At 47.7% G+C, this 12,836-nt stretch overlaps 1 protein-coding gene across 25 annotated transcripts in view; it reads right to left on the bottom strand.

Annotated features, from left to right (window-relative positions):
• INPP4A (inositol polyphosphate-4-phosphatase type I A) overlaps positions 1-12,836 on the bottom strand; it is a 158,334-nt gene that overhangs the window by 58,085 nt on the left and 87,413 nt on the right. For 24 of the 25 annotated variants that reach the window (XR_003003115.1, XR_003003114.1, XR_003003116.1 and 21 more), the window contains 6 exons: positions 7,126-7,244; positions 4,983-5,099; positions 4,629-4,708; positions 2,338-2,449; positions 1,487-1,577; positions 887-1,034 (listed from right to left, as the gene is read on the bottom strand). Coding sequence is in view for 12 of the 25 variants with exons in the window: in XM_024743839.1 (XP_024599607.1) it covers positions 887-1,034; positions 1,487-1,577; positions 2,338-2,449; positions 4,629-4,708; positions 4,983-5,099; positions 7,126-7,244 (667 nt within the window). In the remaining 13 variants the exon portion in view is untranslated. Of the gene's footprint in view, positions 1-886; positions 1,035-1,486; positions 1,578-2,337; positions 2,450-4,628; positions 4,709-4,982; positions 5,100-7,125; positions 7,245-7,549; positions 7,694-12,836 lie in introns of all 25 variants that reach the window. The other variant, XM_024743848.1, reaches the window with a different exon arrangement.

The following is a 12,836-nucleotide window of genomic DNA, read 5'->3' as shown; positions in this document are numbered from 1 at the left end:
GCCCGTGCGCCACAACTACTAAGCCTGCACTCTAGAACCCGCAAGCCACAACTACTGAAGCCTGCACACCTAGAGCCCGTGCTCTGCAACATGAGAAGCCACCGCAACGAGAAGCCTGCACACTGCAACGAAAAGAAGTCCCCCGCTCGCCGCAACTAGAGAAAGCCCGCGCACAGCAACAAAAACCCAACACAGCCAAAAATAAATAAAAAGTTCATCTAAAAAAATTAAAAATAAATAAAATATACACATATAGGGGGATAAAGCAGCTCATTGCATTATTCTTCCCCTTTTTCTCTAAGTTCAATTTTTTTTTCAAGATAGAAAAATTTAAAAATAGCTGTACTAAAACAGTAGGATCTGGCTGCACTGTTTTCCTTCATGCAGCTGCTGTGTTGCATCTACGATTAACACTGCTCGATGGCAAGGAGCAGAGATGACTCTTAGGCGGACGGGAGACGTACTCTGCAGTGCCCGGACCTCCTCGCAGGCTGCTCCCCGCCTCAGGACCAGTGAAGCAGGCCCCGGGCCGAGAGACACAGAGGATCAGTGTCCTGATGGGTCATCCTTAGCCCTCTGGAGCCCGGACCGTAGGAAACCGTGACCCAGGCAGCCGCAACCAGAGAGGGACCAGCTAGTCTAACTTTCTCAAGGCCGGAGGGGAGGCGAGGGGACCCGTGCTCAGCAGGGGCACAGCTGGCGCGTCGGGCACGCTGTCTCGTGACGTCCTCGCACAGAAACCCCGGGACACAGATGAGCAAACTGAGCCCAGGCCGCGCAGCAGGCAGGCGGCGGACGCTGGGCGTGCGGCCCATCTGAGGCCAGTGCTCACCCACCCCGTCCACGGGCCTTCCAGACGGGAGGGGCAGATGACAGGGGGCCTCACCTGGCCGCGTCCTCCTCCAGCAGGAGCTTCACGAACTGCCGGGGCACGTGCAGGGACAGCATGCTCTCTGCCATCTGCTCCAGGATCCGCAGGTGGTTGCCCTCGGTGGTCGGGAACCGGTACATGCGGCAGATGGCACCGCCGAACACTGAGGCGGGAGGGCGACGGGCCGCAGTGAGCAGGCGCAGGCCGCCGCGGGGCCCCTCCCCCCCGGCCCCCGGGTCTCCTTCCTGCTCATCTCCAGGGAGTTAAAACGCTTAGACCCACACCCACGGAGTGACCGAGCCCGAACGCCCCTGCCCTGTGACATGCGGTCTCATCATCCCCGACCGTGTCACCAGCTCTAAGGTGCCAGGACTGGGGCGGGGAGGCTGCCGGTCACTGAGCCCGACGCCATCGAGACAGAGCGAAAGGAAGCAGGAGCCTCCTCTCCGGAGGGTCACGAGGTCCCGACATGCTGCCACAAAGGCACGCTGATGGGCAGAGAGAGGTGACGATGGGCGTGCACAGCCGTGACAACCAGAGCGGGTGGGGAAGCAGACCGCGGACCCGCGTGGACACTCACGAGTGGCAAGGGCACTGACAGAGGAAGCTGCTTACCCGATTTCAGTAAAGTGTCTTTTCGCAACGAAGCGTATTTGGATCGGATTCCCAAGGCCTCGGTCAAGCTCTCGTCAACAGGCAGAACCATCTAAAAACATGTACAGAAAAGCGTGAGAAAACTGTGACTGACTCCAGAGCACATCACGTCATAAAAGAACCCTTGAAACTAACATCCACCATCAACTCTACGAGGAACGCACAGCCACAGACCAGTGAGGCCCCCTCCCGGGACGCTGAACATACTCCGCCCACACAGCTTTCTAGAAATGCACAACTTTCAACCGAGTCACTTCCCCTTGTCTTTGAGTGTTCTGACGTGTAGGATGAAAGAGCAGTGGTAGACGAGGCCCAGGAGTATTTCCACAGCTGACGTTCAGGTTCATTTGGGGTAAAATGAGAGATCTCTGTATTTTACAATGACTACCAGCGTTTGGGCTCTGAAATTAGAACTGTCGTTTGAGAGTGTCTGGGTGAGTGGCTGTGCATCAGAGAGGGTGACACGGCTGGTGGGGGGGCCGGGCACAGGTGTGAGACGGGGCCCAGGCGGCTGCGAGGCAGAGGAGCGCCTGGGAAAGGAAGACCGTGACCAGCCCTCAGGGTGACCTGGGTCTCACTCCACACCCACGAGCCACCTCTGCCCTCCCGACTGACTGCAGCTCGCACTCTGGAGAGACGCCGGCGTGGCCTGGGGCTAGGGGCAGGGGACCCGCTTCTCTCTACTTGGAGAAGTGCCTGGGGGGACTGGCGTGCCCGGCAGAGCCCGGCCTTCCCCTCCCCACAGCTCACTGGCAAAGTGCGTCGGGACAGTCCTCGACTCCTCACGGAGAGGAGCAAAGTGGTGTGCTCACCCTCCCGTTGACGGTGTCCAGAGACCGGGTCACGGGGGGCCGCTGGTCTGACTTCTCCTCCATCTGCCAGCCCATCACGGTGATGTTGCCCACGCGGTCGCTCTCCGCAGACCTGCAACCGGCAACGCGCTTCGGTAAACAGCGCCGTGACTGCGCTTCGTTTTCTGCTTCAACACAAAGCACAGCTTCCTGGATGGCCAAGGGGTCCTGGGGGTGCCAGGATGGGGCAAGCTGGTGGGTCAAGCAGCAGTTACCGTGTGCACAGGCTCCGGGGGAGGCAGGCGAGGAGATGGGGGCACAGAAGAGGGCTGTGTCTGAGAGGAGACGATACCCCAGAGATGGGTGGCGTGCCCGGTGAAGCGGGGGTCGGGGGTAGCCAATGCCCGCTCGGGAGGTTGGCGCCCATCAGCCCTGGGCTGACCCCGCCCTGGAGTGTGATGCGGACACACCTTGCAATCGGGACTGGAGAGCATCTTCTTCTGGCACTAGACCCCTTTTCTACTCATTCCCACCCCACCCTCAAGCTCTGATTAGCCTCAAGGCCTAGGCCGGGACCCCAAGTAAGCTGAGGTCACCCAGGACTTCCCAAAGCCTCTGAATCCTTCATGGTATAGCTGACACCACTCTACCCTGGTCCGCTTTACTGCTAAGACCCCTCAGGGTGGCTGCTGGCCGCCTGGGCCCATCTGATTCATCCAGGGAAGCCCCAGTGAATCCTTGATTCATTCAGAGATACCCTGAAGCCTCTGGCTTTTTTATCTAAGCTGTGGGGCTTAGCCAGGTTCTAAATTTTTATGTGGTCACATGCATCCACTGACCATTTCCTCTGTGACTCACTCTCACGGTTCTCGTGCCTGGAAAAGTCCCTTCCCAGGCTCTCTGTTCGATGGTCATCTCTAGCTCCTTTTAAAAAGGATGATGGGGCTTCCCTGGTGGCACAGTGGTTAAGAATCCACCTGCCAGTGCGGGGGACACAGGTTCGATCCCTGGTCCGGGAAGATCCCACATGCCGCGGAGCAACTGAGCCCGCGCGTTACAACTACTGAGCCTGCGTTCTAGAACCTGCAAGCCACAACTACTGAGCCCATGTGCCACAGCTACTGAAGCCCGAGTGCCTAGAGCCCGTGCTCCGCAACAAGAGAAGCCACCACAATGAGAAGCCCGCTTGCCGCAACCAGAGGAAAGCCCGTGCGCAGCAACAAAGACCCAACGCAGCCAAAAACTAAAAAATAAAAAGTGCAGGCTCTGGAATCAGACAGCCTGGATTTGTACGTGGGCTCTCACAGGTCTTAGCTGGATAACACTGAGCAAGTTAATTAACCTCTCTGGACCTCAGGTTCCTAATATCTCCTCCTAGGGTTGTGGTATTAGGCGAGGTCATACAGGAGAGCACACAGTAAGAGTTTAATAAATGACTATAAAATGTAAGGAGGATGCCCAGGAGAGCATACAGTAAGAGCTTAATAAATGACTAGAAAATGTAAGGAGGATGCCCACGTCTTACATTTAACCCTAATCCAACTAGAATCAGCTCTGGCGTATGATGTACCTGGGTGTTCTTCTCTAACGGCCCCTCCCCCATGCGACCCTGATTTTTTTCCCCGAGACCCCTTCCTCGTCCTGGTCCTGAGTCAAGCTCTCCACATACACAGCAGGGTGAGCCCTGCCCAACGCCTTCAACTCCGTCATCTCCGTATCTTCAAAATGTCGCATTACGAGCAGGGAATTCATCTTCTGTGTCAAAATCTTCTTTGCTATTTGGGACTATTTCCCCAATTTTTACATTATTTTGAAAAAAAAAAAAGAACACTATGTCAGGGTGGGAACCGCCCCTAAAATGAATCTGGGAAGGACCAACACCTTGACCCCAACATAGTGGGGTCCCCCCCCGCGCCTCCCTCCCCACATTCCTTCCTTCCACAAATACTTATTGAGCAGCAGGCACTGTTCTAGGTCTTGGGATACGAGCAAAACCATGGAACATCCCTGTCCTCTGGGAGAGCCTATCAGGGAGGGGACAGATAACAGCAAAGTGCGTTTGGTATTATTAGGTGTATACCTAGGTTTTCCTTTGGGTCTGCATACTTCCTGTGAACACTGCACATTTCCATTCCGAGACAGGCCCTCCGACAGGCTTTTTTTCTCTCTCCTCAATGACAACCAAGTCCCCGCCCAGAGACTGGCCTCTAGGGACACGGTGCTCTCTCAGTACAGGAAGTAGGGCCTTTCCCCATCTGTCCCTGGACCTCATAATTCCAGATCCTTGCAAAGGGACAAAATTTAATACCAACCTTAGTGTTAAATACAACCTATGACGCCTGTCCTGGAGCAGATCTTTGACGACAAATGTTCCAGAGCCCAGCAAGTACATCTGAGGAAGAGGGGGAGACAGCATTAGTGCACCTGCTTTGCCTCTGCTCCAACTGCCAGGCCCTGGGGAGTCCAGCTGGCTGGTTCTCTCAATACATCTGACCTCATCTCAGTAGCCCAATGGGGAGGCTCATAAAGACGTTCCCAAAGACAAGTACCTTTGGACATTAATTTGTGAGCCAGAAGTGAAGTCAATCTCGTGTTCACCTCTCAAATGATTACATAACTTTACAAAAAGGGAAGAATATCCCACAAACCACAACATGGTACTTAACTGTTCCCTGAGATCTATCCTTGACATCATACACGGAGAGCTTGATCTGTGTCATCTGATTGATGAGGGAGTCTTGAAAGAAGGCAATACTGCTTAGAAATATAGGATCGTTGGTTCCCTAGAATAGAACAACAACAAAAAAAAAGAATCAGAATACAGAGTTGGATTTTTTGAACTGGTTGCTTCTGAAATACACCAACATTCTCAGAAGGAGAAACTAACGTTCTTACCAACTTGGATCAACACAAATACGAATGGGGCTTACATGGACGCATATAACCAAAACACTGTTTTCCAAAAAGGACAAAGTTTTCTGGGCCCAGATACAACAAACAGACCACCACACAAGCTGGGCCCACGGGCTCATTCTAAGGGTTCCTCCCTCAGCGGGAAGGATTTTCTAAAACTGAGTTGAATGTCCACACGTAGTCTTACAACTTCAGATGAGTTATGTATTTGGACCTACTACTGTGGGTTATTCCTTTAAAATGTACAAAGGCAGATGGAAGAGGATATGAATGGCCAGAGCTGGTTATTTCCAGAATCCTGGGTTTGGAATAATTACGGTCCGGCTTTCTTAGGGCTATCCTTTTCTGAGGACTAGCTGCTAGTGTCTCAATCGTAGGTAGCTACTTCCTGGCAGCCCGGCCTTGCCCCGCGAAGTGCCATTACATCAGACTCTCTTCCTCAGGCGGTGGTTAGCAATCTCAGCCAAAGAGTTAGCGGCTCCTGTCTGTACCTGCAGCTCCAGCTCCAGTGTCTCAGCGCCTGCTGGACAGTGCCCGCCCCAGGTGCCCTGCTGGGGCCGCAGCCCCATCCAACCTGTCCCTCCATCCGCTGGTTCGGACCCTCTCTGACTCTCTGGCCAAGGAGGCTGCAGACCCGGGCACCTGCTTTGGTGCCTTCTTCTCATTTGTTCTCAACCACCCAGCATCGACGCACCCCCGCCAGTTCCACCTCCAGAGCCTCCCTCTCATGCCCCCTTCTTTCCACTCCTCTCTGCTGCCAGTCGGGCCCCACAGCACTGTCACTCCCCCAGCGACCTCCGACTCGGGGCCTCCCTGAAACACACCTGCGGACAAGGCTGCCCCGCCCGGCTAGACCCCCGCTTCCCTGCACTCCTGCTCTGCCTCTGCACACACTGGACAGGATCAAGTTACTCTCCAAACCCACACAACGAGCTGGATGGACGGGACCTCGTCCTCCGCATACCGTCCTCTTCTCTCTGCTCTAACAGAGGCCACACTCTGCTCTGTCTGCATGAACCACGTTCATTTCCGTCTCCTCACCCACAGGATGGCAGACTCCTTGAGGGCAGGGGTGGGGCCTCAAGGGTCTTTGCATCATCCACAGCACCCAGCACTAGGCTTCATACATAGGCAGTGCTCGACAAATGCCGAGAAAACAGAATTGTTGGCTTGAACTTGGAAGTAAATACATTTCTAAGAGGATGAAAAAGTGTCTTGTCTTCCAAAATGTGAAACTGGGAGAGAAGGGGAAATGCAATTTGTTTGGTGGAGAGTGCCAGGGAGGAGATACTTCACACCTAGAGGCTCACGTCACCAACAAAATCCAACAGGAGCTCACACCAGCCACCTCCTACACTTAGTTTCATAACTTACCTGATGTGCTCAATTATCTGAAGAAATTTTGTAAACTTCCCCAGGCGAACGCGTATCATTTCACGTAACGTAAAAAGTAAACACATAGCACACATCTCAAAAGAATATAAAGATAAAGACCAATAAAAATAAAGGTATGCCTAGTAAGAGGGTTGGTTAGGGTTAACACTCTCCAAACTCTGATTAATGAGCACGACCGTCCAAAAGTAGCAGCCAACTGGAGGTGACAAGGAAGAATCGGGTCTTACCTCTTCAAAGGCAATCAACCTTAGGGGACCCACTGTTCAAAAACAGCCTGTCAACAGACAGTCAATAATAACGGTAAAGGATATGGCGAATATAAATGCCACCCGCGTGAGCGAGTGTGATGAAAGATACCAATGTACTGAAAAGCCATGGCAGAACAGCGACGATCCACAGGAATGCAGCTGCAGCCACAGGTGCTCGGCCACTGAACAGCCCTCCCACCGGGATCAGAAACTGTCACGGAGCCGCCGGAGGCCAGGGGCCAGCAGCACCCACCTCAATGATCTCCGTCTGCGCGTGTTTCGTCCAGAACGCCTGGGGTGGGGTGGTCACACTCACTGCTACAAAGCTATTTGGTTTTCGATCTAGCGACGGCGTATGCAGCTCACTGCAAGCTACAGAATTAAAACAACAGAAATAAAATAAAAATTGAAATAGAAGCGAATCTTTAAAATCAGGCTCTAGTTAGTCCTCTGTTCCAAATGCACCCAAAGAAAGAGAGGTAAATGCACTCAAAGGGACGAGATGATCACACTGTCAGTTGTCACAGGGAGGTGATTTTTCAGATTAGAAGCAATCCCTTCTCATTCCTCCCCACCTTCCCCAGCCCCCAGGACAGCAATGCAGGCACTGCCCATGGAAGGCTCTCTACGTCCACGGAGTGGATGACATAGGAAGGGTCTGACCCATAAAGTCTGACCTTAATAACTAACTGGAGCTAGGCAGCCACAGAGTTGATGAAATCAAGACCCAGCTACACACATCCACATCCAGGACTTCCGCAGCCGTAGCTTATGGTGCCCCCAGATCCGTGTGTGATGTATGTTGGGAGCAAATGAGAATTCTGTGGCAAAGTAAACAAAGCTTTTTTTTTTTAAGGAAGTCATAGCTCATTCTCCTTATGAGACTTACATCAAATGTAAGATCACTAAACATGTCACTTTTCAGAACAAAAGGTGCCTGTAGAACTGTTTCAGTTAGAAAATGTACTCAGCATTTTGAAAGACTCAGATAACTATCACAGAAGGGACCCACAGGAAAAATGATCATACGTCTTTCAATCTGACATGCTATCTGTTGTAAAACGCATTATGAGAGAAAAAAAGGCCCACTGCCATTAGTCTATGATATGCCACTGATTGTAAGACACTTTCTGATTAAAGATATACTAAAAGATGAAAAAATACCCACCTTGTAACTGATGAAACATATGGCAAATCACCCAACACTCATAAAAAGAATTGGCTTTTCTGGAGGGGCACTGAACACGCCCCACAGCGTTGCAAGCCTTTGGTTAATTCCCAGAGTTTTGGAAACAATTGATTTTTTTTAAAAATTTTATAATTTTTAATTTTTATACAATTTCTAAAGGTTACTTTCTATTTACACTTATTACAAAATATTGGCTATATTTCCCGTGTTGTACTATACACCCTTGAGCCTATCTTACACCCAGTGGTTTGTACCTTCTACTCCCCCCACCCCTGTATTGCCCCTTCCAGCTCTCCCTACTGGTAACCACCAGTTTGTTCTCTATATCTGTAAGTCTACTTCTTTTTTGTTATATTCGCTAGTTTGTTGTATTTTTTAGATCCCACATATAAGTGATATCATACAGTATTTGTCTTTCTCTGTCTGACTTATTTCACTTAGCATAATGCCCTCCCAGTCCATCCATGTTGCCGCAAAAGACAAAATTTCATCTCTTTTTACGGCTGAGTAATATTCCACTGTATCTGTGTATATACCGCATCTCCTTTATCCATTCATCTGTTGATGGGCACTTAGGTTGTTTCAATACCTTGACAATTGAAACAATTGATTTTGACCATGTTTTCACTGCCTTTATGAAGGAGAGGATTTTTAGAGGTCTTTGTTCCTGCTCTCATCATTCTCATTGATTTTTAAAATGCTCACTAGTGATTTAAAATTCAGAAACTGGTTTTTACTTCTTCAAATTAATTTACTTCTGAAAATTAATCTCTTTGTATTATCTTCTCAAACATCTTCATGGATTTTCATTACTTATTGGAATATAATAAAATACAAAGACCTTGGGTTTTCAGTTCAATGAGTTTTGACAATCATATACACCCATGTAACCCTCATCAAAACAAGATACCTTTTCCCATCAGACGAGAAAGTTCCCCCATACTTCCCAGTCAATTCCCCTACCTCTGCAACCACTTTCTGATTTTTATCGCTTTTGTCCGTTCTTGAATTTCACATAAATGGAACATTTTTAAGATCCCTCTGTATTGTTTATATACCAATAATTCATTCTTCTTTTTAAAAATTGATGAATTATATTCCATTGTATGAATGTACCAACATTTACTTATCAGTCCCGCTGTTAATAGACGTTCGGGTTGTTTCCAGCTTGGAACTATTATAAATAAAGGTGCTATAAACATTCTTACATCTTTTTGTGAACATGTTTTCTTTCCTTTGCCTAAGTACCTAGGAGTGGAATTTCTAGCTTATAGTAGAGGATACACTTAGTTTTGTAAGAAGCTGACAGTTTTCTAAACTGGCTGTATCACTTTACAATCCCACCAGCAATTGACATGAGTTCCAGTTGCTCTGCATCCCACCAACAGGTGGTGGGGCTCGTCTTTATTTCAGTTGTTCTAATGGGCGTGTTTTAATTTGCACTTCTGTGATGACTCATGGTGTTAAGCATCTTTTCACCATGTGTTTATTGTTCGTTGTTACAACTTCTTTCCTCAACAGTCTGCTCAAGTCTTTTGCTCATTTTTAAATTGAGTTGATTTTTTTTTTATCAATTTGTAAGCATTTTATTCTGGATCTGTCCTTTGCCAGGTATATGTGCTGTGAATATTTTTTTTCCCAGGCTGTGGTTTATTTATTCATTTGTTTAAAGATTTCTACAGTTTTTTTTTGATTTTAGATTTTTAATTTTAGAGAACGGCAGGCAGAAAAATGTCCCTCCCCCTAAAAAGTATCCATGTTCTAATCCTGGGAACCTGTGAATATATGATAATAATAGGCAAAAGAAGACTTCATAGATGTGATTAAGGTCATGGAATCTTGACATGAAAAGATTATTCTGGATTATTTGGGTGGGCTTAGTCTAATCACATGAGCTCTTAAAAGTACAAGTGGAAGGTGGAAGGGTGAGTTAGAAAGATGTGACAATAAAAAAAAAAAAGAGAGACAGGAGAGATTCTAAGCATGAAAGGCACTCAACCTGCCATTGCTGGCTTCGAAGATGGAGGAAGGGGCCACAGCCACAGAATGTGAGTGACCCTTATAAGTTGAGAACAGGCCTCAACCCGGTAGCTAGCAAAGAAATGGGGACCTCAGTCCTAAAACCACAAGTAACTCATTCTGCTAACAACTTGAATGAACAAGGAAACACATTCTCCCCTAGAGCCCCCAGAAAGGACCGCATCCATGCTGAAGCTTTCATTTTGCTGTTATAAGATTCTAAGCAGAGACCCAGCTGAGCCCTCTGGGTTTCTGACCTAAGGGAACTGTAAGATAATAAATTTGCATTGTTTTAAGGTGCTATGTTATGGTCATTTGTTATGGCAGCAATAGCAAACTAAAACACAGAGTTAGTACTTTCTGCCAAGAAAGCTCTGCCTACCCTCAAGTTGTGCTTGTGAGTTATTTATTTTCTTCCAGAAGCCTTAAGGTTTTATCATTTGCTAAAAATTCTGTTCTCTTTCTTCTACTATGTCTGCCTTAACAGAAATCAGGGATTTGACTGTTCCATTTGCTCTCCCTCCTTTAAGCTACCCCCATCAGTGACCCTGGTCCGGTCTCTCTTGGCCTGCCCTCTCATCGTGTGAGGTTAGAACATCCGAGTCTTTCAAGCGCGAGTGATGGCAGGTAGGTTCAGACACAGCAGGTGGCCCAAGGCTGGAAAGACTGATTATCAGCTTAAGGGCGGATGGGTCAACTGCCACCATCAGAACACACCTCCCCACGGGTGACATTCTCTCCTGGCCTAGTCCCCACCCAGCCTGTCTAAATCTCACGCAAGGTTTAATTCCTAGCTCAGTTCCACGGCTTCCACGAAGCCTTCTCTCTGCAGCCCACAGTCACGTCTTCTTCCGTGTATCACTTACACGTCACTCCTCTGGCATATTTCCATAGAAACCATTAATCTCTGATATGTGGGTCTTGTCTCTCCAACCAGAGCATCTGTAGTCCCAGCTGAATAAATGCTACTGACGTAAACCGGTAAAACATATTTCGAGTGCATAGCATCTGACTCAGCAGTTCTATATCCAAGAGTTTATCCTAGGGAAGTAATCAGCAAAATATATGAAAGATCCATGTACAAGTACGTTAACTGTGCTGGTGTGTTTATAATGGCAAATTGGAAAGACCTAAATGTCCAGCAATAGGAGACTGGTTAAAATAAATATGGCACAGCCATACAAGAGATTCTATGTAGGCATCGAAAATGATGAAGTGGCAGATCCACGTTTATTAAAATGAAAAGATGCCAGTGATATTTCGCTACGTGAAAAAAAAATCATGTTAAGAACACTCGGATGACATTTTTGTAAATAATTCCATCACCTCCACAACTAAAAATCATCAAAAATTTCTGTATAGCCCTGTGTGGGTGTAAAAAATATCTGGAAGGATATATACCAAAATGCCAACTGTGGTTCTCTCTCTCTGATAGGGTTTACATTTTCTCTATTAAAGGTTTTTAAATGAGTACTTTTTAATTTTAAACTTCTATTTTTAAGATAAAATATCTGACCATTCAATTATCTGACTCCTACTCATCTCTTTTTTTTAATTGTGGCAAAATTCATTTAACATAAAATTCACCCTCACTTTTTTAAGCTGTTTCTTCCTCCATCTGTCTCATTAATATGACTACATTACCGCCCTGGACTTGCCAGATTCAGAAATGTCCTGATTTCTATTACAGCAGTGAAGTTTTTCTTTTTTTTTTGCGGTACGCGGGCCTCTCACTGCTGTGGCCTCTCCCGTTGCGGAGCACAGGCTCCGGCCGCGCAGGCTCAGCGGCCCTGGCTCACGGGCCCAGCCGCTCCGCAGCATGTGGGATCTTCCCGAGCCGGGTCATGAACCCGTGTCCCCTGCATTGGCAGGCGGATTCTCAAGTACTGCGCCACCAGGGAAGCCCCAGCAGTGAAGATTTTTAACTTAATTACATCAACTCTCATTCTCTCTCTAAACTCAGTTTAGCTCAGCTTTTTTGTTACATCCATGTTCTGCATTATTAAAGCTAAGCAAATACTATTCATTACGGGACTTGTTTTACTTCTCTCCTGTGTTGGACTCTGTTTCCTGGATCTTCTTTTTTCTCAGTTTATGCCTTCTTTTCGGTGGAGCACATCCTCCACTAACTTCCAGAGAAAGGATGTGGGGAGAGTAAATTTATTTGAGACTCTGTATCATGAACAAATGTCTTCCTACCTTCACACTGATCGATAATCTGGCTGAGCAGAGAACTGCAGGTTGGAGATATTTCTCCACTCATATTAACGATGTGGCCCCACTGTCTTCAAGCTTCCAACGCCCCCAAGAATCTCCAGGCCAGTTCCATCCCCTGGAGAGGACCAGTTGGTTTCTTCCTCTCTGGAAGTTTTTAGGATCTTCATTTTATTCCCAGTGCTCTGAAATTTCAGTGTGACGTGCCTTGTTATGTGCTCTGTGGTTCTGAGAGATGCTTGTATTATTTCTTGTTCATTTCCTCCCTTACCTTCTCTCCTATTTTCTCTTCTAAATGTTGAGCCTCCTGAATTTGCTAATTTTCCACTTCCCTTCCATTTTCTAGTTTGCTCTTAAATTTTTACTTTCTGGGATAATTCCTCAAATATCTTCCAACCTTTACTGAATTTTAAAATGCTCTGTTACATTTTAAATTTCTCAGACTGTACATGCTCTTCAGTTGTTGTTTTTCTTCATAGTTTCCTGGGTTTTTTTATGGATACACCATCTTCTCTTGAGGATACACATTATAATTTCTTTGA

Source organism: Neophocaena asiaeorientalis, unplaced genomic scaffold (genome assembly GCF_003031525.2).
Source record: "Neophocaena asiaeorientalis asiaeorientalis breed wild unplaced genomic scaffold, Neophocaena_asiaeorientalis_V1.1 scaffold114, whole genome shotgun sequence".
Lineage (NCBI taxonomy): Eukaryota > Metazoa > Chordata > Mammalia > Artiodactyla > Phocoenidae > Neophocaena > Neophocaena asiaeorientalis.
Note: the sequence above shows the minus strand (reverse complement) of the source record. Positions and strands in the feature narration are given on the sequence as shown.